This window comes from Eretmochelys imbricata, chromosome 1, assembly GCF_965152235.1.
Source record: "Eretmochelys imbricata isolate rEreImb1 chromosome 1, rEreImb1.hap1, whole genome shotgun sequence".
Classification (NCBI taxonomy): domain Eukaryota; kingdom Metazoa; phylum Chordata; order Testudines; family Cheloniidae; genus Eretmochelys; species Eretmochelys imbricata.
In genome coordinates, this window is record NC_135572.1 from 234,781,660 (window position 1) to 234,809,346 (window position 27,687).

General features: G+C 39.8%; 1 protein-coding gene and 1 non-coding gene across 3 annotated transcripts in view; both read left to right on the plus strand.

Moving 5' to 3' along the window:
• KIAA0930 (KIAA0930 ortholog) overlaps positions 1-27,687 on the plus strand; it is a 134,749-nt gene that overhangs the window by 67,014 nt on the left and 40,048 nt on the right. For both annotated transcript variants that reach the window (XM_077825553.1, XM_077825546.1), the window contains one exon: positions 13,643-13,791. In XM_077825553.1, coding sequence (XP_077681679.1) covers positions 13,643-13,791 — 149 coding nt within the window. The remainder of the gene's footprint in view (positions 1-13,642; positions 13,792-27,687) is intronic.
• On the plus strand, positions 1,558-1,682 carry LOC144259741 (U6atac minor spliceosomal RNA). The gene has a single exon (XR_013344888.1). It is a non-coding gene; the product is annotated as a U6atac minor spliceosomal RNA (small nuclear RNA).

Genomic DNA, 27,687 nt, shown 5'->3' on the forward strand with positions numbered 1-27,687 from the left:
TGTAATCAAATGATGCGTTAATTCATTTAACTACCTCACCGAAAACAAGAAGGGATGGGCGTCTGTAGTCGGGATGGGTGAGCTTTCTTTTATACTGTCCTCTATTCACACGAACATCTCCCATTGAAATCCATGAGAGTTCTACCCTAGTTCAAAGGACCACAGAGAAGGGTTGGAGGATTTTTTGTGCATTTTACCTACTTTCTGTTGTATTCAGATCTTTTCTTGCTCTTTTTTTCATACTTAATTTCCCAAATATCCTGAATCTTGGTCTTATTTGGCTACATATTTCTCAATTGTTTTCCTGATACTATCAGCTCCAAGTGCTTGGTGACAAAACAAGCGTAGAGGCTTGGGGTACATTTAAGTCTCACAAGAGCATGCCATGACACTCTTGGGGTCAAATCCAGAGGTGACCTATAAATGGTGGAGTAAATTGCACATTGGTATATGTTGAAGGTAAATGGGTGCAATTTACACCACGAGGTGGTGCCAGAAGTGTGGAGTTATGGCAAAAAAGCCAACAAAAGGAGAGTGTAAGAAGGTGTACAATGAAGCAGCTTCTCCTTTCTTTTTGTCACTTACCTGTATAACAGTCCTACCTTACTGCTCTTCATTGTGGTTAAATTATATCCACTTATTACTATGTTACTTACACCTCCAATTAGGACATCGTTTGAATTTGGTCATTAATCATGTGATCTGTGACTCAGCCATTTTGCAACCATGCCTGTAATAACTTTTTAAAATATACTTTCTCCTCCGTCTGCCTTGTGGTGTTGAAGCTGCCATTGCAATTCACATTTTAGCCCTCTTATTTTGTCTTTACATTTTTCTGAATTCACATGTTCCCAGATAACATCCAAACAGTAGGCTCCCAAAGCTGAATGCCGTCTGAGTACTGGTGTATTCGCCCATCCTGTGCCTGTAGATGAACTTTTGTTGTTGGCCCAGCCTGGCAGCTAGAGGACATCCATGGAGGATCTCCAGTCCTTTGTCGCCTTAGGCTAAGAGCTTTTAAATGTTCACATGTATTTCCCAAGTACCCAACATTTCTCAGATGACTGCTTTGCCACGAATGGGGACCCAAACTTCTCAGCATCTCGTACCAACTAATGATGCGTGTGTGTGTGTGTGTGTGTGTGTGTGTGTCCCCGCAGTTACAAAGGGCCTTGGTCTGGCATGCTGCTTTGTCACTGACATCAATGCAAGGTCCCCCAGGGAATGAAAGGGCAGAATGAGACTGTAGAGTATTTTCTTAGTGTATACTGCCTTGGGTGGTTGATTTTGTTCAGTAAGCAAGTCTTTCCTTGCACTTATTTATTTTATAATTTTATTCTTTAATATTTATTGTCTATATGACAATGACATAGCTGAGATCAGGGCCCCAATGTGATTGTATTGCAGAAACACCTAGTAAGTGAAAAGAATATCCCTGCTCTGATCATTTTACAATCTAAATAAACAAGGCAGCCAAAGAGAGGGAGAAAGGAAGTATTCTTACCGCCATTTTTACAGATTGGGAACTGAGGCGCAGCCAGATAAAATGCCTTGCTTGAGTTGTATGAAAGGAGAGAAGGTTAGCACTCCCCTTGATAAGGATGGAAGAGGTCCTAGTGACCTTTACAACACGCATATGATTAAGGCATTGCCACTTACTTCGTGGCATCTAACCAAGTTGTGGGTTTTTTTGTTGTTGTTGTTTTTTTTTTTTTTTTTTGAGATCACTAAAGAAGCCTGTGACAGAGCCAGGAACTGAACCCAGATTTCCTGCACATTAGTCCAGTGCCTTCCCCACAAGACCTGCTTCTTCTTATGTGCTGTGTGATTTGTTCTCGAGAATGCTTATTGCTTTCTTTCTGCTTGGATGGGTCTAACAAGAAGATAAGATGTGAGTGGTGAGCATTCTGAAAGCAGTTTGGCTCAGTCTTTCCTTTGCAGCTGAGAGCAAAATTCTAATTGCTACCTTTACTGTAGATTTAAAAAAAAAACAAAAACAGGCTTTTATTGTTCTCACAAGTATTTGAATAACTGACTACCCTGTCCGTGGTTTTGTATCCCTCATGTCTACTGCTTGCCATTTACCATTCCTTTTTATTTTTTGACTGAAACAGCCCGTTCATACACTTCCCTTGCATCATACCTTTATAAAATATTAAAGATTTGACCTTGCAGAGTATATGTTTAATGTACCAAGCCATCGCTCCCAGGCTCCACACAGGAGCAATCACCGTGAATGAAAGTCGTGCGTGTGTGTCTGTTGCAGCCAGAGGAAAAGTGTATCAAATTTAATCTGTTTGCTTGATAAATTGTTTTTCAACCACTATAACTAATTGTCTATTACAACCGTGTCTGCTTACTGAGTGCCATACTTTATATGCATGTAGGTGCTAGAACAGGGTTTGAATTTTGAGTAGCAGTCATGAGAGCAGATTGCAAAATCTGATCACGCTTACAATAAGGTTTGTGTCTTGGCTCAGTGAATTCAGTTAATATTTCCAGTAATCTTTCCATCTCACAATTCAGTCATTCATTCTCCTTCTGGATTCTTGTCTTTGAATTAAAAATAGGGGAAAAAATCCATTTCTTATTTTTTCATCAAGTTTTTTTAAAGCATTGTGTTCAACTGAGAAATTAAGAATGAACTCTGTTTAAGAAAATACTTCTTGTTTAGAATACCTTGTTTAAAATACCTGCATTAAACTAATGTGTGTATCATCAGTAGGTCAGGGGACTTTTTAGGGACAATATCAGAAAGTGATTTGTAGTGGGATTTCCCCCACTCTTTAAAACAAAAACAGTTTCCCCTGTCCCCAGCCTTCTCTCCCTCTTATTGGGCTGCTGTTTCCCTTGTTTAAATTGATGGGTGTACTTCGTAAAATACCAAATACAACTGTGAATTCAGGGGATGGCAGCATTTCTTAGATGCTTTCTAGAAACAGACATGTTGTTGTTGATAGAATTCCTTCAACATCATGATAAACAGCTAAATCAATAAAAAAAAAACCAACCAAAACAAAACCCAACCCATAATATATTCATTTTAATGAAAAATTAATTGCTGTCAATCGTAGCTTATAGAGTGTCTCACCCTTTTCAGATTGTTTTTCTTTGCTTTGAAATTGTAATCCTGATGCTCTTCTGTTAGTCGAATGCACACTAACAGGGTTCTGCATATCCATGAAAAAATGGAAACCCCCATCCTCTCTTTCCACGTTTGATACCTCTGGACCACCTTCCTGCCAAAGCCCCCCAGTGAGAGAGATTGTCAACATTCATATTGATCCAGAAGGAGTTTTGTAATTAAATGGCAGATGGATGGGATGTAAATTTCATTCTCTCTCATTGATTCCAGTGAATCACTGTTTTGATAAGGTACTTTTTACCATTCATTAAAGGATGGGCACTCTGAGCTATTGACTTTAATGGATGTAGGATTAGGCCCCAAAGTTACTACCTAGATGTCTGGTAAAAATCTAGCCAAGGCCAGTAACAGTAACCAAAAGTTGTTTCTATGTGGTGACTGTTCAGTGGTCTTGAGCAGTCTCAGTTGAATCCTGGGTTTTCATGTTTGTTTGTTTTTTTCTTTTATGCAATATCAATACCATTATTTTGGGAGTTGAGTGAGTGAGTAGGCATGTGATTGGTGATAGGAGACTTACAAATACAAAAGATGGGTGTGATTGTTACAAAGGTGAACAAACTTCACTTGTAGCTGCGTTATGTAGGAAGGAAATTAGCAGTGGCATAGGGAAGGATGTTTGTTTCCAGGATGTAGTTTCCTTTGTCAGATACCATTTAGTTCTGCAGAACTGAACCTTACTTTTCACTGATTTTGATGTCACTTTTAAATTTTAAGAATATTACTCTGAAGTGATCACCTGAAGATGATCTCGGAAGTTTCTTATGGTTTGTCTACATGGTGGGGTAATGCACTCTACTGTAGTCTGGCTTCTAAAGTGCACTAATGTACTGGACATTAATAGGTTCACTTAGACCCTGCTGATGCGCACCAAAGGTTCCCTAGTGCGCTTTAACATATAAATAGCACCATGTTAAAGCACACTAGGGAATCTTTGGTGTGCATCAGCAGGGTCTGCCTGGACCAATTAATGCACAGTACATTAGTGTGCTCTCGTAATCACTCCCCCCCCCCCGTCCCTCATAGTGCATTACCCCATTATGTAGATGAGCCCTTAGAAGCCTTAGTCTTGTTTGGAAATGTTAGATCACAGCAGTATTTACAGTGCTTAGCAGGAGAGGTTTTCTATTCTAGAACGAAAAGATGCGTATATCCTTCCCCTCTCCCTTTTCACAGGAAGGACACCACCTGTAGTTGATCTTAATGGCCACAGTGATGATGGGCCACAGGCTCACATGCTATTTCAAATCAAAAGTTATCTAGCAATACCAGAGCAATTACATTTAAGGTGTGTACTGAAAACTACCGATGGATTCTAGAGAGAATATATTGAATTCAGACAGCTGTAAAAATGGAGTCACAGCAATCTGAGCACCATTCAGTCATGTTTAGAAAGGTGACAAATACAGGAAAATCAATTACCATCTATTGGCAATCAGGTGTTCATGGTGCAACTGCTGCAGAGTTGATTGCTTACCCCAGCTCAGTGTGTTTTAACCCTTTCATGTTGGTGACCCTTATTTGAAATCAAAACAATTGGGAACCCCTTTCCATTTACTGTAAAAGTAAGAGTAAAAAAAAAAGTTTCAATGATCAATTATATAGGCTTATTGTTGTGGATGTATTTTGACAGCGAATACTTGACCTTGAAGGGTAAAGATGTGAGGAGAGCCAGGGAGCAAGATTTTCTTTGCTTTAGATGGTAATAAAACTTTCAGTGCCACATGACCCCCCATAAACGTGATGAACTGTTTGAAAAACACTTGGTCTAATTTAAGCAAAGTTATCCTCTCATATTTTTATTAATATTCTGTTTTCCCTTCCTGTACGGATCTTCCATTTACGTCAGTGGAACATCCATGAAAAGTCAAATACTGGAGTCAGGATCCGCAGCACAGGAAAACCTGTCTCATGTTCTGCTCATTTATTCAGTATCTTTTTCTCTCAGTATTGGAAGCTCCTGTAATAAGTTCAGTGTTTCTTTCAATTATTTGGTATGATTAGATAGAAGAAAAATCCAGAGCAACCCAGGGAAAAAAATTAATGCTCACTCTCTTTATTGCAATATTTGCTTGTTATTTCAGTCTCTCTCTCTTTTTTGAGTTCACAGCGCTGAATTCCCTCAACATCTACTGTAGTTAGTGAGTGTTGATGGTGCTCATTACTAAAGGGGCCACACATATATATAATTTGCAGAGTGGAACTCTCTTCAAATTCCAAATCTACATAATCTTACATTATACTTTTAAAACGTGAAAGATATATATTTTTACACTTGGATGAGCCCATGGATTTTCTTCATTTTCAAAGAAAATTGGTCTATCTGTCTTAAATGCTTATATGGCACTCCATTAATGTACTATTTAAACACCCCATAATCTTTAATGTGTTTATCCTTGCAACACACGTGTGAGGTAAGGCAATGGTGGTATTCCCATTTTACAGATGGGCAAGGGAGGCACTAGAGACTAAGTGATATGCCCAAGGTCACACAAGAAGTCTTTGGCAGAGGAAGGAATTGAACATGGGTCTTGCATGGTCTAGGCTAGCCCACTAGCCACTGGTCTGTCCTTTTTTCTTTTCTACCAACATTTTTACCAGAAGAAGGATGAGATATTTCTGGTGAAGTATAACTTTTTTTTAAAGTGGCTTGGACCTTCCTGCCTGAGCGGGCACTTCTCTTCCCAGGCTGTATTATCATGGTTAGGATTGGTAGAGGTGTTCATGCCCATGCTCCTTGATATATCAGAGAAGAAGCTATTGGCAAGATGTCCTCTGTGAAGGCCTCTCATTTTGGTGATTCCCACATGGTCTGAAATGTCCTGATTTTCTTGATCTTCTGAGATTGTTGCAAAGTCTGTCTTTTTGGGATCGCAGAAGTGATTGGGGTGAGCTTTTTGGAGGGAAGCCTGGGTGCTTTTGGTTTCTAATATGCTGACTAGCTGATGTCTGATATGCGGTCGGGACAAATGTGCCATTCTGGTTTTGTGCTAGTTGTACCTTTTTAATACAAAGAGTGTCTATAGCCCAGGGTAGGCTTTGTTAAATTTGAATATTTTGAGAATATATGACTAAAAGAGCAGTTTATCACTTGCAGAGTACTTTGCTAACTCAAAACCAAAATGAAGTGTAATAAAAATCACCTACATGTCTTGACTGCTTTTAATCCTAAAATCTTGAAGAGCTTCACAAATAATTTAATTAACCTTCAAACATCTCAGTAAAATCATATTACTAAACCCATTTTACAGATGATGAAACTGAGGCACAGATTGGTGAAATGACTTGTCTTATGTCCCACGGTTTACAGTAACTCATGGCAGAATTGGGGATGAAGCCCGGGAGACATGACTCCCAGTTCCTTGCTCAAACCACCAGATCAGAGTGAGATTATTTTTCTTCTCTATTGTATAAGTGATAACTGCCAACAGAGTAGTTATCCACCAAATAGAAATCACCTTTTCTTTAAAAAAGTTTTCCTTTGAAGCAAATATATATATTCTGACATTTCTTTTTAGCCAGTGATTTTTTGCTTTTTGAAAGCATTAATTATAAACAATTCCTAACCTGTCATTATATGGGTCTGGAGCCAGTTCTCTCAAATGAATACTTGATATAAAATCTAATACAGGTAAAAGGATACATTGACTGCATACCAGCTGACATAAATCTTGTCTATAATGAGAGTAAAATCCATGCAAATGAATCATTGCAATGAATTGTTGTAATTAGGATTTATTTATTACACAGGTCTCATAATCATATAATTGACTTTTGGTATATTGAGATTTATAATCTGAACTCCTAATTCCATTTTGTTCATTTAGAAGCAAAATCTATTAGTGGCAGAGTGTTCTCACTAAGCTCTCTCATGCTGTGTTCTGTACTGTGCGTGGAATTGGTTCTCTTGAATCCCTGATCTAATTCCATTGTAATAAAGGGCCCAGTTCTGCTCCTATTAAAGTGAGAGTTTTGCCATAAATTTTAGTCGGAGAAGCAATAGCCCCATAATAAATTTTTCAAAGTCTCCAGTGCTTTTAGAATTAGCAAGTGTCTCATTAAATATCCTCCAGCTTGTCAATGGTATTTATACAGCCTCTTTATTCTGTAAGTCTGATGTAAGTCCAGCCAAGGACAAGAATGATAGAAATTTGTTACCGTCTCATGGTTGTGTGAAATGAGTTAGGTCTCAGTCCTTCCCACTGGATTTGTCTACATCACAAAAGCAAAAAGAAAAGGAGTACTTGTGGCGCCTTAGAGACTAACAAAAAGCAGTATAAGTATCAAAATGAACTTGTTAGCAGAGGTGCCAAGGGTTAAGTGCCTGATCCTCCTAGGAGCAGAGTGCCTTCTACTACAGTTGTTCAGCACCTTGCAGGATTAGTCTATGGCTTAGAGAGAGAGCTACTGTCAAGGTTTCTTCCCCACTCTGAACTCTAGGGTACAGATGTGGGGACCTGCATGAAAACCACCTAAGCTTACTTTTACCAGCTTAGATTAAAACTTCCCCAAGTTTGCCCTTGGACTTCCACTGCCATCACCAAACGTTTATCTGGGTTTATTTATTAGGAAAGCGTTGTTTGGAAAGTCTTTCCTCCCCCAAATCCTCCCAACCCTTGCACCCCACTTCCTGGGGAAGGTTTGGTAAAAATCCTCACCAATTTGCATAGGTGACCACAGACCCAAACCCTTGGATCTTAAGAACAGTGAAAAAGCATTCCGTTTCTGAAAAGAAGGGTTTTAATAAAAGTAAAAAAGAATCACCTCTGTAAAATCAGGATGGTAAATATCTTACAGGGTAATTAGATTCAAAACAGAGAATCCCTCTAGGCAAACCCTCAAGTTACAAAAAGACACACAGACAGGAATATCCATTCTATTCAACACAGCTTAATTCTCAGCCATTTAAAGAAATCATAATTTAACACATGTCTAGCTAGATTACTCACTGAGTTCTAAGACTCCATTCCTGTTCTGTCCCCGGCAAAAGCATCACCCAGACAGACCCTTTGTCTCTCCCTCCCTCCAGCTTTTGAAAGTATCTTGTCTCCTCATTGGTCATTTTGGTCAGGTGCCAGCGAGGTTATCTTAGCTTCTTAACCCTTTACAGGTGAAAGGATTTTTCCTCTGGCCAGGAGGGATTTTAAAGGGGTTTTACCCTTCCCTTTCTATTTATGACAGCGACTCTCTTGACCCCCTACAGGTGGCCCCTGTAGGGCAGATTGTGGCACTTGGTAGGATGATGACCAGTCAAGGCCTGCGCTGTCTCTATTCTCTGTATTTTAAAAGAGGATTTCTGTCTCCTGGGCTTGACACCTTTCAAAAGCATGAACTACCCAAAACAATATTTAAAAAGCAATTTTGTGCAGGTAATTAGAAGGCCCCCAACTTTGCCAAGGTTTTAACGTTCAGCTGTGGATTTCTGAAATAATGGTTGCCATATAGGCTGCTTTTGTTTTTGTTGAATAAATTGGAGAGCTAATGAGCTGCAGATGAACTTGAAAGGGTCTGTTACTTTCTGGCATTAAATTAAAATTTAAAAGGAGAGAAAAGTCAATGATTAAGAGCAATGAGCTCTCCCCCACAATTAATTCCACTGCATTTATGGTAGATTTTACACCAGCCTCCCTCTTACCCCTGACATGGGGGGTGTGGTTGTAATTCTGTTGCATTCCAGCTATTTTTGGCTGCCACAATCCTTTAGAGGTCATTACAGCCAAAGAGAAGTTAGAACAGCCCTGAGGCTGCTCTTAATTAGACTGGAGATGGGGCAGCTCTGAAAAGACACTTCTTCTCCCATTCCTTCATCCTTCTCCCTCCTGTTTCCACTTTGAGCACAGCTCACCAAGACACAGAATCTGCCAGATATCTCAGGTGGAGTTGTAAAGTCACCACCTCATTTCCTTGTTTCTGTGTCACCAGTTTTTCCTGAGAAGTTCCATTGTGGCTCTGTGGATAACCGTTTCATTGCAGCAGCATTATTACACAAAAGGAAGTTGACAGTTTCCTCTCTTGTTAGGGATGATCAATTTAATAAGTCAAGCTCATCTCCTCTCCCCTCTTGTCCTGTAAATATTGTAAATATTCTACCCTGAGGAGTTCCTGGGCAAATCCCCAGGCCTGGTCTTTTCTCTGCACCTCTCCCATTTATACTAGTGCATCGCAATAACTACCTAGACATCATTCTGGTACGATACATTAATGGTTATATATTATTGTAACACATGTGTGACACATGGCACTGAATGTTGTCGACTCAGAATTTCGCAGCTGCAACAGAGATTGAACTGTGATCCAAAAACATGATCTCCGAACTGGATAGAACAATATTGCAAGGATAACTTAAGTACAACATTGTATAGAGTTACACCACACCAGAAGACACTGTGTATTTAGTTATTTAGACCACTTACCTAGATACCTACATCTGCTTGAATGTATTTATTGACCTGTATAAAAACCACTCTAAGAAAGCATCTGGATCTCCCTACTCCAGAAGCACAGATTCCTACAGCTTGAGTTGAAGGAAAACTCTCCTTCAGCTCATAGCACCTTTAGGCCTCTGACACATGTGAATATGAGTTGAACATCTCTTCGTCCATCTAGTAAAGGTCAAAGGGAGACACGTACATATAGCTAGTTAATTAAAAACTCATTCTGTTCCATTTTAGGTTCTTATACTAAGCCCATCACCATGATATCGGTGTATACCGAGTTCCAATTTCCATTTCTCAGTTACAAGTTTGGACTGACATTTTATAGTCATATAAATTGCCTTGTTATATAGATTTAATTGATGAGGGAAAACTAAGTTTGAAAGTTTTGTTTTTTCCAAGTGATAAACATTAGAACTTTTTTTTAAGCTGACTGTACATGACACCTCCATTTTTCCTCATCCTCACTCATTTCTGTAAAACATCAGAGAAATTAAATACAAAGCCCCATAACATTTAATTCAGTGTTAAGACAGTGAAATAAAGCACTCAAAAGCCAAGAGATATAACAAGCCCAGATTTCTGTGGGACATTTAGTGAGTCATGATATGTGCCTGTACTGTCTTCTGTTCTCTGCTCTCTGCTAAATGTGAAGTTTAATGTATTATTGCTTGTTATTAAATGTCTCTCAAACTTTACACAAGGCCAAGTGTTGTTGCTGTGCACACTTGCAATTGCAGCAAGGCTGAGAATGTGCCAAATTACTGAAAACTTTTTGACTATCCTGGCTTCTTTGTTCTGTCTCAGCCTCTTTATTAATGATGGTTATCACATTTAATACACAGTAGATATTTCCTACAAATGCTGTGGCTTCCTTATTGATGATGATTGATGTATTCTCTGAATGGTCTTGCAGTGAAATTTCCTCTCGTTTGAACTGTTGCTCTTGGACTTAGCTGGAAATGAAATCTAAGGTCTCTCCGGTCAGCTGTTTCTCTGGTTAAAGATTTTAAAGTCTAATCTCCCTGCCTTATACATTAATTAAGAATGGGAAGAAAGGTCTCTCATCTAAATATTAAATGCACATATAATGAGGTAGGAAAATGTGCTGAACAACATTTGTGGATTAAAAGACTGACTGGTCCCTTATGAAGCCTGGAAGATGGTGACCAGCGTCCTAGAAAAATAATTTTTTGTTATGGGAGATGGCACCTTTCTTTGCAATTGATTAAAAACTCTCTCAAAGCTTAATTCAGATAGCCCCATAAATAAGTGTCATGTCTCACTGAATAAGATTGATTTTGTGCTTCTCTACAGAAATTGCTGTGTATTCCATATATGCAGTATACTGCTATTAGGCAAAAGTGCTACATTGAAAGATAGCTGTGGGGTACAAATCTACAAAGAGGTGGTTGTTTCTATTAATTAAAAGTAACTGTAGTATCCACTTCAGGGGTTTTTTGTTTCTTTGCTATGAACCAGTAACAACACTTGGTATAGTGTCTTTCATTCCAGAGGACAGCAAAGCAGTTAAGAAGCTGGACTGTGGCACATCACCGGGGTGCCACCTTTGAGGGCAGATGGAAGTGGTAGAGAGCCACAATTCATGCACCTATTAGGCCAGGAGTGGCCAACCTAAGCCTGAGAAGGAGCCAGAATTTACCAATGTACATTGCCAAAGAGCCACAGTAATACGTCAGCAGCCCCACATCAGCTTCTCCGCTCCTGCCCTGGCTCCCAGTGTCTCCCACCCACTGGCAGCCCCGCCAATGCCAATGCCTCCCACTCCCTCTCCACACCTCCCGATCACCTGTTTTGTGTCGTGCAGGAGGCTCTGGGGAGGGGGAGGAGCGAGGGCACGGCAGGCTCAGGAGACGGGGCAGGAAGGGGTGGAGTTGGGGGTCTGGCCTGTGGCAGAGCCAGGGGTTGAGCAGTGAGCACCCCCGGCACATTGGAAAGTTGGCACCTGTAGCTCCAGCCCTGGAGTCGATGCCTATACAAGGAGCCGCATATTAACTTCTGAAGAGCCGCATGTGGCTCCGGAGCCATAGATTGGCCACCCCTGTGCTAGGCCCTCTGGTAACTCCAAGGAGTGCTGAAGAAGCACAGTTGCCTCACTACCAGCCACCACATGAGAGGATGCAGCATCTGTTTCCCTTTCTGTGCTCGAGGACTTGGCTAGGCAAGAAGAACAGGAGGACTTGTGGCACCTTAGAGACTAACAAATTCATTTGAGCATAAGCTTTCGTGGGCTACAGCTCACTTCATCGGATGCGTAGAATGGAACATAGAGTAAGAAGCTATATATACGTACAGAGAATATGAAAAGATGGAGCAGTGCTGGCCAGAGGATCTAGGGGGCCTGGGGTAAAGCAATTTCGGGGGCCCCTTCCATAAGAAAAAGTTAGTTTTGTCGCCCCAAGCAGCAAAGAGGGGAAAAAAAAGAAAAACCCAAGTCGTGCCGCCGAAGAAAGAAGAGACAGGAGGACCCGCCGCCAAATTGCCGCAGAAGACTGAAGCGGAGCAATTGAGCTGCCAACGAAGTGCTGCCGATGAGGAAGAGAGAGACAGAAAGACCTGCTGCCGAATTGCCCCCACCCTGTCTGCAGGGCCTGGTAGTAGGTGACTTCTGGGTACTCTTCTGATTATCACTACAAATGTTTTTTTTCTCCTGCTGATAATAGCTCATCTTAATTAATTAGCCTCTTACTCCACCTTTTCATATTTTCTATATATGTGTGTGTGTGTGTGTGTGTGTGTATGTATGTGTGTGTGTATATATATGTGTATGTATGTGTGTGTGTATATATATGTGTATGTATGTGTGTGTGTATATATATGTGTATGTATGTGTGTGTGTATATATATATTCTTACTCTATATTCCATTCTATGCATCCAATGAAGTGGGCTGTAGCTCACAAAAGCTTATGCTCAAATAAATTTGTTAGTCTCTAAGGTGCCACAAGTCCTCCTGTTGTTTTTGCAGTTACAGACTAACACGGCTGCTACTTTGAAACATGACTAGGCAAGAACTCAGATAGCAACTGGGCCCTGTGGGGCTGAAAAGGGGCTTCTTGTAGTATCTTTGCCCTTTTATTGTATTTAACTATGTAAATAGCTTCACAAAATTGTAAGTCAGCCTCAGCTGTGAGTCCTTCTCCCAGTGAGATCTGAGAGACTGAGTCTCATGCTGCTGCTTTCTTTCCCCCCCCACCCGCCCCCGACTCCTTCTCCCGTGCTTTTGTGGCATCAGAACTAGTAGGAGCAAGAGACTTCACAGTCTGATGTCATTAACAGTTCTTGTTTCTGCATTCAAGAGGACTTTGCTACCCTTCATCTCCCACCCTCCTTATCCCCCACTCAAGGAAAAGTTGATTCCCCATGTAACTTAATTATACTTCTTGATTTGTCATGAAAAACTAAGCTCTGTGGTCGATTGGGTTTTAAGGGTTGGTCTCTTTCCCATTAGAAATTCAAATCAGTTTTTTATCTTTCCAAATGTGGGATGCATTAGAGGGTGCCTTCAAGGTATGGGCTCATTAATACGAATTGGCTAAAGAAAGATAATTAAATAATTCACTTTCTGCAGTGCTTACCACACTCCCCTGCCAACATATGGTAAGGCTATTGCAAGCTGACAGATTGAAGTAATAAACTCTGGCAAATGGTGGTGGTAGCTGCATTTGAAATTAACTCCCTTCTGTGCTTCTCTAATGACTTCTAGATTGGTGCCTTGGCCCTATCTTTTCCAATGACACCGCCAGAGCAGCTGGAAAAATAGAGAGAAACTTTAAGGGCCAGATCCTCAGCTGGTGTGAAGTGTTGTCTATCTGTATTGTCATCAGAGTTGTGCCAACTTACACCAGCTAAACATCTGGCCATAAACATGGCATGGGTGTCACACAGGAGTTAAACATGTTACCTTAAGCCATACAACTAATCCTTCAGTAGGATCACGCTTGGTCCCACAACACTCGAACTCATGCTGTCTATAGTATAAAGTAAAATCAAATGTGACAGGGTGTCTTCTACAACTCTTAATTCTCCTGTTTTATTCCCCTTAGGTTGTTTCAAAGATGATCGCATTGTGTTCTGGACTTGGATGTTTTCTACTTATTTCATGGAGAAATTGGCCCCCCGGCAGGATGATATGCTCTTCTATGTCCGCCGAAAGCTATCCTATGTTAGTGGCGATAGTACAGAGGGAAAGAAGGTGAGTGAACAGAACTCGGAGTTATGAACACCAGAGTTACAGAGAGACCAGTCAACCACACAGCTCATTTGGAACTGGGAAGTACACAATCAGGCAGCAGCAGAGACAAAAGAAGAAGAAAAAAAGCAAATACTGTACAGTTAAATGTAAACTACAAAAAAATAAATAAAGGGAAAGCAGCATTTTTTTCTGCATAGTAAAGTTTCAAAGCTGTATTAAGTCAAAGTTCAGTTGTAAACTTTTGAAAGAACAACCATAACGTTTTGTTCAGAGTTACAAACAGTCACCATTCCTGAGGTGTTTGTAACTCTGATGTTCTACTGTATATTGTAGACTGGAAAATATTTTTCACCCATTTAGCACAGAAATTGGCATTTTGCTGTGCCTTGCTTGTCTGAAGTATTGCAGGGATACTGTAAATTGAGGGTGGGAAAAATCAAGTTCTGCCCACAACAAATGTTAATGTGAAATTGGCTTACAGTGAAATATCTTAGTTAACAACATGGATTTCAATAATGGTGTCAGTAATCTTCAGAGTTAATACCCCAAAGAGATGAGTGAGCGTAGTTCACATTTCTGGTGGAGCTATTGTGTCTGTCAGTCTGCAGACTCAGGAAAACAGCACAGTGTTGGTTCACATCCAGAAGGTTCCTTTTTGCAACTATAAGGAGTAGAAACTTTCTTTTTGTTTTTTGTTTTTTTAAATGAAAGCTTAAATACTGCAGAAGGAGAGAGAGCCAACCACCAAAGTAGTGCTGGTTTGATGCATCCATACATACCAGGACAATCCAATATTGTACCCATTAGACACTCGGCAATGACTTATGCAGAACCTTAGGAACTTCTATAAAGGAGCGATGAGGTGATGTATAAGCAACTAGTAGACAGAACCTCAGGCATCGAAACCTATTTGTTGAGAGAGGGAATTTTGGCCAGAGGGCATCTTGGGACTTTTTTTTCTAATTTTTGAAGATAGGGGAAGAGGGGTAAAGTGTCTTCAATCAATAGAGCTACTAGACAAAAAAAGACCCTAAGTTCGACATCTTAGGTGAACAACAGTTACTGATTAAACTGATGTCTAGTAGTCTTCACTGAAGACTTAGGATAGGGTATTTTGGAGATTTGTAGCTCTTGGAGGGAAGCTATGCTTTAATAAATGACCCTTACCTGAATCCTTGAAATTCCACAGCTGTATTACTATCCTGCATAGCACAAGATTGTGGCTTCATTTAGCCTAGTCAAAATGTGGATCTTTTGACCTCTTATTCTTCCCAATGGGAAAGAAGAATCACTTTTAATGTTTGTCCACTTGAACAGTTTCATTCACATACGTATACTTAGCTATTTTCTAATTCCTAAAGCTTTTTAAATTATTCATCTTTCCTAGAGGGATTAGGAGATCAAATAACCCCTTGTTTATATCAGGCTAAATGAAGCCCCAAGCATAAATGCAATCATAAATATTTCTGATCTGTGAGGCTTTTCCATAAGTAGAAGTCCATATTTCAAATTCAGTCTTAGTGAACTGCCTACCACAATGGTTGATGTGGGAAATAAGAACTTGTGTGTGTGGAAGCCTGGCACACTGAGCAAAGGGTACATTGTATGCTTCAATATTGTCAAGCTCTGAGAAATAGGCTGTTTCCTCTTGGGGATATTGCAGTACTTTAGAAGGTCTTGTGGGCTCACATATCTTACGAGTTCTTTTCAAAATTGTCCTGTAGGCTCCTGTTTGAAATGAAGGTTTGTGTTGCTTGGCGGTTTCAACTGCTTCTTATATGGGGTTATTGAGCCTGTCTCGTGAAGTGAAACATTGATCTGTTACTTTTAATCTTGATTTATGGTTGGTCTAGTTTTAGTTTGACTTCACAGCTTTGTCAACTATCTTGTGAAAGACAGACAACTGTCTGCAGTCCCTGATTGCCATCTCATCACTGGGACTGTAAAAGTACCTCCTATTTATTTGGATATGAAAAGGCAAGGGAGAACTAGACAAAGATTGGGCTTTCAACATCAATCAGATTTTAAACTGCATTTTAAATCTGCCAACCTCCAAATTGCATACTCTCCTTAGCTACTGACTCTTGAAAACAGGCCCATTCCACTCTTTTCTACTGTGTGTGTACATACAATAAGTTCTTGATAGGGCCCATGTCAGGACAGAAATTATTTCTCTAATCCTGGGGATTTACTCATGGTGTTCAATCTAGGATGTTGATTCTATTAAGCACTGGAATAAATTGCCTAGGAAGGTTGTGGAATCTCTGTCATTGGAGATTTTTAAGAGCAGGCTAGACAAACACCTGTCAGGGACGGTCTAGATCAGTGCTTCTCAAGCTGTCTGATGTGGGAGACGGGCAATTTTTTTTCCAATGTATGCGCAGACCAGCAGCCGGTGGCTCATGGACCGGCGCGGTCCATGGGCCACCACTTTGAGTAGCACTGGTCTAGATAATACTTGAGTGGAGGGGACTAGACTAGATGACCTCTCGAGGTCCCTTCCAGTCCTACGATTCTATGATTCTATCCCAGGAAAGAGAATTAGACTCTTGAGTAACAGCTTTTCTTTTTTATTTATGGCAAAAGTTCATCGTATCAAGTTTCTAAGGCTTTAGTCTTCAGAATCTCTGTAACCAAAATCATAGGACCCATCTATCATGACCAGAGAAATCAGGGTAACTTAGAACAAACCTTTTTTCATATTTAACAGAGCGTTAGTGGTTTAAGGGGGAACCCTCTGACTCTCAGTTGTTCAATACTCCATTATGTCAAGATCAGGGAAAAAAACAAACAAACCCTCACTTCCCACTCCGTCCTACACCAGCCAGTATAATTTAGTGAAAATTTAACACATTTACATTAAAACCCCTTTTTTAACTACAGGAGTGATGTAAAGAGGCCTTAGTATAAATGGAATCATGCCCTTGGTTTAAGAAGTATAATGGCTTACATTAATGCAGTGGTTCTCAAACTTTTGTACTGGTGACCCCTTTCACATAGCAAGCCTCTGAGTGCGACCCCCCCCCCCATAAGTTAAAAACACTTTTAAATACATTTAACACCATTATAAATGCTGAAGGCAAAGTGGGGTTTGGAGTAGAGGCTGACAGCTCGCAACCCCCTGTGTAATAACCTTGCGATCCCCTGAGGGGTCCCAACCTCCAGTTTGAGAACCCCTGCATTAATGATACAATCTCTCTGCCACTTCTCCCTGCAATAGAGATTTTTAAAGAATTACATTTTGGTACATTTACAGACTTCTCTGATTTTTCTATATAAGACAGTAGGGAAATTGTGATCTCAGGGTATTAAGGGAAATCGTAGCATGGCTTTCTTGGCAACTCACCAAGGACGAGACCAAAGTAAAACCTGAAGCAGCAGTATGTCATCAGTGCCAGATTGTATTAAACCATTTGCCTTTGAATTCTTCTTTGCCACGTGGAATGTGCACCACATCTCTGGTAGGACTGAGAAGGACTAATACTTTAATTGTATGTATTGAGTTTGTCAAGGGTGCCCAGAGCTGGACGTCGGTGCTCTCTTGGTTGGCGTAAATTTGAATAAATAAGTGCTGCTGGAATCACTGCCAATTAGATGTAACTTAGTTGCCCAAACAGCTAATCTTCCTGAAGGCATAAAAGTTACCAGTGTTGGTGCTCCATCTTCAGAAATAGAGAGAAATGTAGCCCCACAGATTGTATACTAATGGGCCTCCAGAATTTGAGTGCTATCTTTGTACTATCTCCCCTTAAAGTACCAAGTATTGGCTGTTTTGGGAGACAGGTTGGTTGAGATTTTCAAAGCCAAAGGGATTTAGACACACACATTTCCAATGAAATTCACAAGAGTTGTGTGTCTGAATCCCTTGTTCACTGTGTAAATTTCCTCCACCATCTGCCAGACTGTATCATCCGACAGTCTGAGCCCAGATGTCATCTAACAGAGACGGCAATTTCTTTGTTTCATATCGTTGTTAATTTAAACTCTTTTTTAAATACTTCACCTTACTAACCAATGAGGGCTTGGGTTTTTAAGCAATCTATGGGGCTGTAGGGAGAAGAATCTAGTGTAAGTTGTAACTTCTGGCAGTTCCAAAGAACTGGCTGAAAATCACAGTCACAGAAACAAGTAGCAAGATTCTGCATTTTTGCCTCCCCAGTAACTCACTAGCCCTTCTGCATAGTTAGAATGTGGGAAGGGATTAGTCACGTGTGTGTGTGTGAATCAGTTCACAGACAGCTGTGCTGCCTAAATGCTTAATATTTTGCTGAGTCTTCGAGTTGTGTTGTAGTCATAGCTGTGAGTAGGAGCTGCTGGCATTCCTGGAAGAGGAGAATGTTAAGTTAGACAAAATGACTCTCATTGTAAAACCTGAAAATGAAAAAGAGAGATTGTTTGTTTGTTTGCATTGCCAGAGTTTTTTACTATGACTTTCTTAAAGGAATTTCAAAGCCTTAGAAAACATGATGATCTTGCTTTCCACTGTACATAAGTTACCTGCAAAAACTCCTCCTGCATTTACCTTCATGCTTTATTTTGCTAACATTTTATTGATCCTATAAATTTCTGAAGATAAAAATTCTGCTACTTGATAGTCTCCTATCTGTGACATCAGAATGCATCACAGAAGAGAGCATTAGAATATCTAAAACTCATTTGAGGATCTATATTCCTGCACAGTTAGGAAAGTAACTGAAATAGCTTTATTGTGTGGTGATCAATAAAATATCTTCTCTGTTGGATTGAATTTGGGTGTGGCCATGAGAGGTTAAAGCACTATCACTAAATTTGATCATTTTTAGTGCTTTTTAAGTTGAATATTAGGTGTATATGTGTAATATGTGTAGGTAATGGGTATATTATTAGTTTCTGTGGCCTTATATGTTTAAAACATTTGTAGGATTTTTGAATCATTTAAATAAAATTAATTTAAGAAAACAAGAGCAACAGCTAAGTGGATTCCTAATATAAACTATATAAAAGTGTAGCAGGATTGAGCTATGTAACTGAAATGACATCTTACTGGAATCTACTAAATCCCTTTATTAGTCTTATTATTCTTATCTATATTAGATGTTAAAACAGGGCCACCAATTTGCTTGCTTATATTTTAAACCTGGCTTCTGTGGCAGAGATTAATTTTGTTATGAAGGAAGTAAATACAAACCCAATTCCCCATCTGATGGGGGAGAAAAATGTCATGAATTATTAATTACTGCAAATGCAGCACTTGTGAGTCACTGGAGGACTGAAGGACAGGGGAGAGCTGCCGAGGTTGGGCTTCAGTAAAGGAAGTGGCTGATAGGAGTTCTCCGACAATCTCATCAGTCCACTTCTCAAGCAACAAAATGCCCTGAGGAAAGATCAGTGAACTCAATCAGTGAGTTACACAATGGGGTGTCAAGTAGTTAACAATTGCAGGTATGAAAATGGTTTTTTTTTGAGGCCAGAAACTTGTCTGTCTATATGTAATTTATGCAACCAAATCAGAGCTTTTGAATATCATAATTAAGGCTCTAATGTCAATGATAGCAAAATGCTCAGGGCAGAAAATCTTCAATCTAGTCCATTTACCAGCCCAGTTTTGTATTCCACACTTTATATTCAGGTTTCAGAGTACTAGCCGTGTTAGTCTGTATTCGCAAAAAGAAAAGGAGGACTTGTGGCACCTTAGAGACTAACCAATTTATTTGAGCATAAGCTTTTGTGAGCTACAGCTCACTTCATCAGATGCATTCAGTGGAAAATACAGTGGGGAGATTTATATACATAGAGAACATGAAACACTGGGTGTTACCATACACACTGTAACCAGAGTGATCTCTTAAGGTGAGCTATTACCTGCAGGAGAGCTGTGGGCGGGGGGGGAAGAGGAAGCTTTTGTAGTGATAATCGAGGTGGGCCATTTCCAGCAGTTGACAAGAACATCTGAGGAACGGGAGGGGGATAAACATGGGGAAATATTATATTATTTTCAGTCACCCATTATAAATATTTCCCGATCGGACAAATATAATTTGAGATACAGTTGTTTATTAACTTATTCCAATCTCACTTCCTCCATATCTCTCTAATGCAGTGATACTCAGGCGTCAGTGGTTCAGGAGCTGAACTATCAATCAATATTACCCCCAAATAAATAAATATATAAGTAAGTGTGTGTGTGTGTGTGTAAAAAGAGAGAGAGATGATTGACCAAGTATTCTACAATTGGCTAATAACATATTAACCAATCAGGATGTTTTTACTAACTTAGATTGGTTAATAATAAAATCACACAGTGTTTTAATATCATGTGCTGCAAAGAGCTGCAGGAGACACATTAAAGAACCACTTGCAGCTCCTGAGCCTCAGTCTGAGTCTCACTGCTCTAATGCATCAGTTACCCTACTTCTATAGCATAATTTCCCACATTATGTCAATTTTAGGCATTCCATTTGCCATTTCAGGTATTCACCCCTGTATGAGTGAGTCCAGTAAGGCTAAGGAATTACTCATAATGGACAATCCATTGCTGTAGTCTGTGTGTGCCCTGCTGCTCTGAGGATAAAATATGCTGGTATTTACACTCACTAGGAATTGCTTATTGAACAGTTCTAACAGAGTAAAAATCTAGGACAAATGTTTTTGTCAATTACACCTATGTGAATACACTGGTCACCACATGGCCTTTGACCACACTTGGCTAATGCTTAAATTAGCAGATGTGTACAAGAATAGGAACAACAATTTAGCAAATTTATGGAGGCTGAAACCCAGATTACTGAGGGACTGAATCAATGAAAGCAAGATGTTACTGTTTTCAGAATACTAGCATAAGACAGGAGCTAAGAACAGTTTGTCGGCATCTTAAATGTATTGATTTTTCATCTTTCTCATGCTGATCACAATCTCTTCAATCCTATGCAGGAAGTAATGGTTCCATTTCCCAAAGCATTTAAAACACACTTCTTATTTTCCCGTGCAACAATCACAACAGCTTTCTCAGTGCCAAAGCTACGCTTCAGAAAGACCATTTCTGTACTGACAGTATCTTCTAATCTCTAAGGTGTTTCTTTCCCCCTCACATGTTGGTCATGCATCACTGGACATTCTGAGCTCTCAGATATTTGGTCACATTCCTCTCTAGCTTCTCACTTATTTATTATTTGCATTGCAATAGTGTCTAGACAGACAAGACAAAGTGTGTGCGAGGAAAGAGGGGCACAAAGCAGTGAAGTTCTCTCTCTCTCCCCTTACCCATCAGGCTGGGAGGCAAGATATGGAAATATCCCTCTATGTGAGCAACAGATTGCAATAGGCTTTCCTGAGCCTAATACTGTTTTGACTAATGCAGCTGCCTTTTTTCAGTCCTGCATGTCCTCCAAGGCTTCGCTTTTGTCAATTATGCATGCTGAGCTATAGAACAGCTTCCTCTCCAAATGACTTCCCAGAGTATGTGGAGGAGTAGAAAGAAGAGTGTATAGAGGGGCTCCGCTCACTTGGGAATGGGGCTAGGGAAAAGTCCTGCATCCAAAATCACTAGTCACTCTTGAAAATCTCGGGGTACATCTGCACAGCAATTAAACACCCAGGGCTGGTACGGTCAGCTGACTTGGGATCTCTGGGTTTGATCGGCAGGGCTACAAAACTGCTGTATAGACATTTGGATGGGCTCTGAGACCTGGCGGGTCCCAGGCCCTAGGCTCCAGCCCAAGCCCAAACGTCCACACAGCAGTTTTTCGCCCCACAGTGCAAGCCCAAGTCAGCTGAGCCAAGCCAGCCATGGGTGTTTAATTGCTGCAGAGACGTACCCTGAGTTTTTCAAGCGTTTCTAGTGATTTTGGACCACGCCTTTTCCCTAGCCCCATTCCAAGTGAGCCACAGGTCTTTCATTGCAGAGTACATGCACCTTCAGTCCCTAGAGTTTCAGTTGTGTGTCCAACTCCTGGCTAATGAGACATAGATTAAGCAAATGAATCTCTAGCTAGATTTTTGGGTACTTTTTTCTAATATAGGTTGCTCCTCCCCCACCTCAGGAGCTTAGTGTGGGTTTGTTAGGTTCTACATAATGTAGAAGTCTTTCTAAGAAAATAAGCTAGCTGCCAATCCATAGAGTGAAATCATGGCCCCATTGAAGGTAGTGGCAAAATTCCCACTGACTTCAGTGTGGCAAGGATTTCACCCATAGACTCGCTTAATGATGATTTGGGAGAAAGGTTCATTCCTGCTACACGCAAAGTGCAGGCGTTTGCTTTGTCAGTCTTTGAACAGAAGTTCAGGGACAAAGTGGGATTTAATCTTTTATGCACTGATGACTACCTTTTTTTTTCCCAGGTGTCATTTTTGCCAAAAGTGTCTTCACGGTCCATTATACAGTACTACCATAGAATATATATCTTGTTTGGAGTGCTGTGTGACCTTGTCGTTAGGGTGAATTACTGTTAGGTCTTCTTTTTCTTGTAGTTAACATAGTGTCCCCTTTGGCCTTTATGCTATTGGGAGAATAAGTTGGATATTGTTGTTTAATGTAAATAATGTGTGTGTGCGCACGCACAAAATTGTGCATCTTTTCTTTAGCGGCCTACAACTTTGGTTGGCTCTCTGTCTATTTGAGAATATTCCTGCCTTGTTCCTGTGGCACTGGAATGGCAGATTATACCTGTACAAAAGAGAATTTAGAAGCTAAAAATGTTCCACAGGCAGTTAACACCAGCACCATGCCCTCTGGTTAAACCAGCCATTGAGAGTTTGTTCCTGTAATGCAGTGCTTGTAACTGGGAATCTCCTTCAGAGTTTGTGGAAGTGCAGTTTCTTTAGAATGAGACAGAACTGGAACGCTTCCTTTTTGCTTCTATCTATAATTTCAATTAAACTAAGTAGAAGTAAATATTTAACTTCTAGCTATCCTACTAGCTTTATTCAATTTTCTCATCTCTAGACTCTTATTGTTGCTCTAAACATGACAGTCTGATCCCTACAATTACTGATCCGCAGATCCTGAAAATAAATGTATGTGTATTTAGATCTTAGTTGTCTGTAACTTGGATCCACTAATCCAGAAATAATTTCCTGAATTCTAGTTTTTGTGTTTTAGCTTCATATTAAAAATAGCTTTGAAAGCAGTTGACTTGGGGAAGAAAGGAAACCAAGGTGGAAGATGCCATATAGTCTTACAATTCTGCAGGTTTGCTGGTCAGTGTCAGAGAGAAAGTAGCAAACAGTAGTTTTGGACTGGTGACTCTGGGAAATAGAAAGTATCTAAGTGAAAATTCTCTGGCTTTGAGGAGGGATGTGTAGAATGTTTCCCATCAGTGTATTGGTGTGATAGATTGGCCTCCACTCTTGTTTTGTCTCATGAGGAGATAAATTAGGTTTGTCTCTAAAGTTTACATTTCAGTTCAGAAATGGTAATAGTTCAAACTCTGATTTTAGAGAGAGGGACAAGGTGGGTGAGAATTTTTTTTTTTAATGGACCAACTTCTGTTGGTGGAAGGGAAAAGCTTTTGAGCTTCAGAGCTCTTCCTCAGGTGTGTAAAAGATAACCAGAGTGTCCTAGTTTAAATACAAGGTGGGACCTGTCAGATTTTATTTTTTTAGAGGTTCAATAGCTCAGAAAACTGGGATACTGATAGATCTAAGTCAATGTGAGATTTGTAGTGATTGCTCAAACCTTTCTGGAAGGGGGTTGGGATGGCAACCAAAGTAATTAACCTGGAGTTTCAGGGTCTCAGCTCCCCAGGCAAGGGCGTCTCTTTCTAAAAAGTAGACTGCTCGAATTCTACGTTTCAGTCTTGCACCATTGAACTATCACCTGCTACTGGATCAATAATTGACAGGAAAAGGATTGTGTTATAAGAAATTAGAGCAGTGCTGCTGTCCCCATGAGCAGTGGGAATAATTGGGCAAGAAACTAAATATCAGAAAGAAATAGACGAAGAGGAAAAGAGATTGAGTGAAGGTTGGGTTTTTTTTTTTTTCTGTTCTTTTGAATTTTGAATGCAACTGAGCAGATTCAGCAGAGAGACGCTGAAATCACTGAGACTGATAGATGTGGTAGTATTAAAGGAAGAGTGTTAATTTAGGACTATAACTAAGGGATTACGATCTATCTACTCGTATTGAGGGGTGCAAACACCGGGGAGAGAGAGCGGTACAAGACAGCCGAACTAAAAGCAATGAGATAAAATGAAACAATGGAAGATTTAGGCTGAATATCAGACAGTGTTTCTAAATCCTGAGACCTTTGACTGTGGAAGGGGAAATAGTGGAAATTTCATCACTTAGGTCATTTAAAAGTGGAGAGGACAAAGCACTAGCAAATATGCTGTAGGGTAACTGACCTTCTTTTACAGAAAATGACCGAATATCTTTTTTCCCCTCCCTTTCTCTAATTTCTGGCCTTTAAAGCAGTTCAGCCCTGCAATCTGGACCCCGGTGTTCAACAAGTTTACATGGAGAACCCTTTCTATAATCAGTCACAGCCCTGTTACCCTCTGATATGGATACCGTCTTCTCTATAAAGCTATTAGCCAGGTTAGGAGGGGAAATTCTCCTAGAATATCAGGGTTGGAAGGGACCTCAGGAGGTCATCTAGTCCAAACCCCTGCTCAGAGCAGTACCAATCCACAAGTAAATCATCTTGCATTGCACTCTGTTGTTGCCGGCACCCAGTGCCGAGAGGCAAAACAACAGCAGAGGTTTGTTACCCGGTGTGCGTCACCCAATAATTACAACGGGGTGGAGAAGCAGAAAAGTTTATTTGCAGCTGCAAACAAGGTACAGGGAGAATAGAATCTCAAATCCTGTACACAGAGCAGGAAGTTACACAGGCTTTTATACATTTTTTTTTTTTTTTAGCATACTTATTTAATAGCAAGCTGCCCTAAGTATTCATATAGCCAGCCAATTCAGTTACCAGCTAGTTTTTTTTTTTTTGTATTATTTGTTAAACTATATATAAAGCTGCTTTATTTAGCATCGTTTTTTTATATTTGCCCTGTTTGGCCTTGTTTAGTTTCAGGCAGTCTGACTCTGCAACATATTGTTGCAGATCCTCAGCATAACTGCTGCAAGTGCCTCCAGGTGGGGGGGCCAAGGACACTTGGGCCTAGTACGCATAGCTGCTGCGAGTGCCTTCAGGCTGGGGGGGGCCCAAGGACACTTGGGCCTAGTGCGAGGGGGATTCGACACTCGTGGTCTTCCATCCCCTCAAGTTACCTAGTGGCCATGCCCCAGTGTCCCAACACTATATACAAATAAAGATTACTTTTAGGTTTACCTATTTATTGGTGCTAACTTGTGACACAAAAAAAACTGGTAAATTGTGTTGTTTTTTAATCTCCTAAATAAACTAGAAAATGTAAACACTTCTCTCCGCTTCTACAGACGACCAAGTGTTGCTCCTAAATATGAAGTAAGCTTAGGTGGCTGGAAGCCACATTGTACTTTACTATAGATGGTGGAATGGATGCTGCCTGTTAACCTCCTCAGATAATAAACCATCAAACCACAGAAATAAAGCATAATAGTTCTGCTGATTATATAGCTGCACTGTCAAAATGTTCTTTTGACAGAATACTTTCTTTCTTTCTTTCCCCACCATGCTAATTTCATCATTGTACGTCTGATTGTTTAAGTGACAACAAAAGAGACAATGATTTTTTTTTTTTACAATTCAGCCTTCCCCCACACCAAAGCATAAATGTTTTATACAATCAGATGTTTTCATTCTCTCTTCCTCATCATTCCCGACCTTATTTGTAATCATTACTGTCACTTTATATATTTCTCCCAGTATGAAGACCACTAAATCCTACAAGGTCGGTGACTTTCAATGATATGACTGCAGATAGCATTATAAATCTGGCAAATTACTCCAGCTGGCCAAAGAAAAGGTTCTATACAGGGAATCTTTCTTTGTATTTTTTTGAAGGTTATGTACAATTATCCTTATTAAGAAATTAGTCAGAGAAACATCTTTTTTCTCTCTGTGTCATTTTATCTAGGTTAACATAGAATAACCAATCAGTTCTGCATCCAATATCAAAAGCAGCCCTGTGGATATCCCAATCTACTTGCACGTAGTTAGAAATTCTTGGGCTGACCCCCTGGCCCCTTTGCAGTCAATGAGTTATTGTCACTGACATTTGTGGGGCCAGGATTTCGCCCCTAGTTAACACAAACGGTAGAAGCAACAGTAAAAGATGTAGCAGTGGTTTTAGATTTGTCACATTTTTTTTTCTCCTTATGGTTTGTTGTACACTGATGGTTTCCTCAGTAGTGCGCAGGACGTAGGAGGCAATAGAGGCCCCTGAACAGTGTAAATAAACTTGAGAATACATGTCCTTTGCTTTTGTTCTCTTAGGAATAAATAAATAAATAAAAACGTGAAGTTGTCTCAATTTAATCAGATTAATGGTCCAAATCTTCAGGTGCTGTAAATGTAATGTAAATGTAGCAGATGAAGTCAGTGGAGCTATTCTCATCTTCACGGATAAAGACTAACAGACCACAAAACTAAAAATTAATGGTAACTTAGGTACAAGCGATCATGACTTTATCACATTTATAGTATGCAAACAGAACAAAGTCTAGACTGCTAATATACTTGGTGCTTTAAAGGGCCCAATTTCACAAAGCTGAAAACAATTATGAGCCAAATCAGCTGGAAGAATTTAATCAGAAAAAATGTGAATGATAATTGGGAATTGTTTAAGAATACTTTACTAGATGCCCAGAAAGTCACAATTGAGGAAGAAGACTGTATTGGTTTTTACAGAGCAACCTGGTTTAGAGCAGAAGTGAAGGCAACTATATAAAAAAAAACAAATGGAAGAAAGGATAAGTTGGTAGTAATGAATATAACTCAGAAGCTAGGAATTGATAGGGGAAGCAAAGGGACACAAGGAGAAATCTATGACCAGCAGAGCAAAGGACAATAAAAAAGGAGTTTAAGTTTATTAGAAACAAAAAGAATCCTAATGATGGTATTTGGGCCATTACTACATGGAAATGGTAGAAATTTCAATAATAATACAGAAAAGGCAGAAGTGTTCAATAAATATTTCTGTTCTGTATTTGGGGGGAAAACAGACAATGCAGTCGTATCATATAACACTCTTTCCATTCTGCTAGTATCTCCGGAGGATGTTAAACAGCAGTGACTGAAGTTAGACATTGTTAAATCAGCAGGTCTGGATAAATTGCATCCAAGAGCTTTTTAAAAACAGGCTGGGGAGTTTGTTGGACTGTTCATGTTGATTTTTCAATAAATTTCGGAACACTGGGTGATTCTAGAAGACTGAAAGAATGCTAATATTGTGCTAATATTTAAAAAGAATGAACAGGATGGCCTGAATAATTGTAGGCCTGTCAGTCTGACATTGCCAGGCAAAATAGTGAAGCAGTTGATACTGAACTTGATTAATAAAGAACTGAAGTAGACTAATACGTATAACAATTGCCAGTCAACATGAGTTTTTGGAAAGTAGGTCCTGTCAAACTGTAATAGACTTCTGTAAGGCATATAACTTGGTACTGCAAGTCACTTGGATTAAAAAAAATTAGAAAGATATAAAATTAACATGGAACACATTAAATGGACTAAAAGCTGGCTAAGTGATAGGTCTCAAAATGTTGTTGTAAATAGGGAATCATTATCAAATGTATGTGTTTCTAGTGAGGTCCCATAGGGATCGGTTCTTGGCCCTATGCTATTTAACATTTTTATTAATGACCTGGAAGAAAATATAAAATCACTGATAGTTTGCAGATCACACAGATTGAGGGAGTGGTAAATAAGGAAGAGGACAGGTCACTGATCCAGAGATGCCTGGATCACTTGGTAAACTTGGGTGCAAGCAAACCGTATACATTTCAATATGGCTAAATGTAAATGTGTACATCTAGGAACGA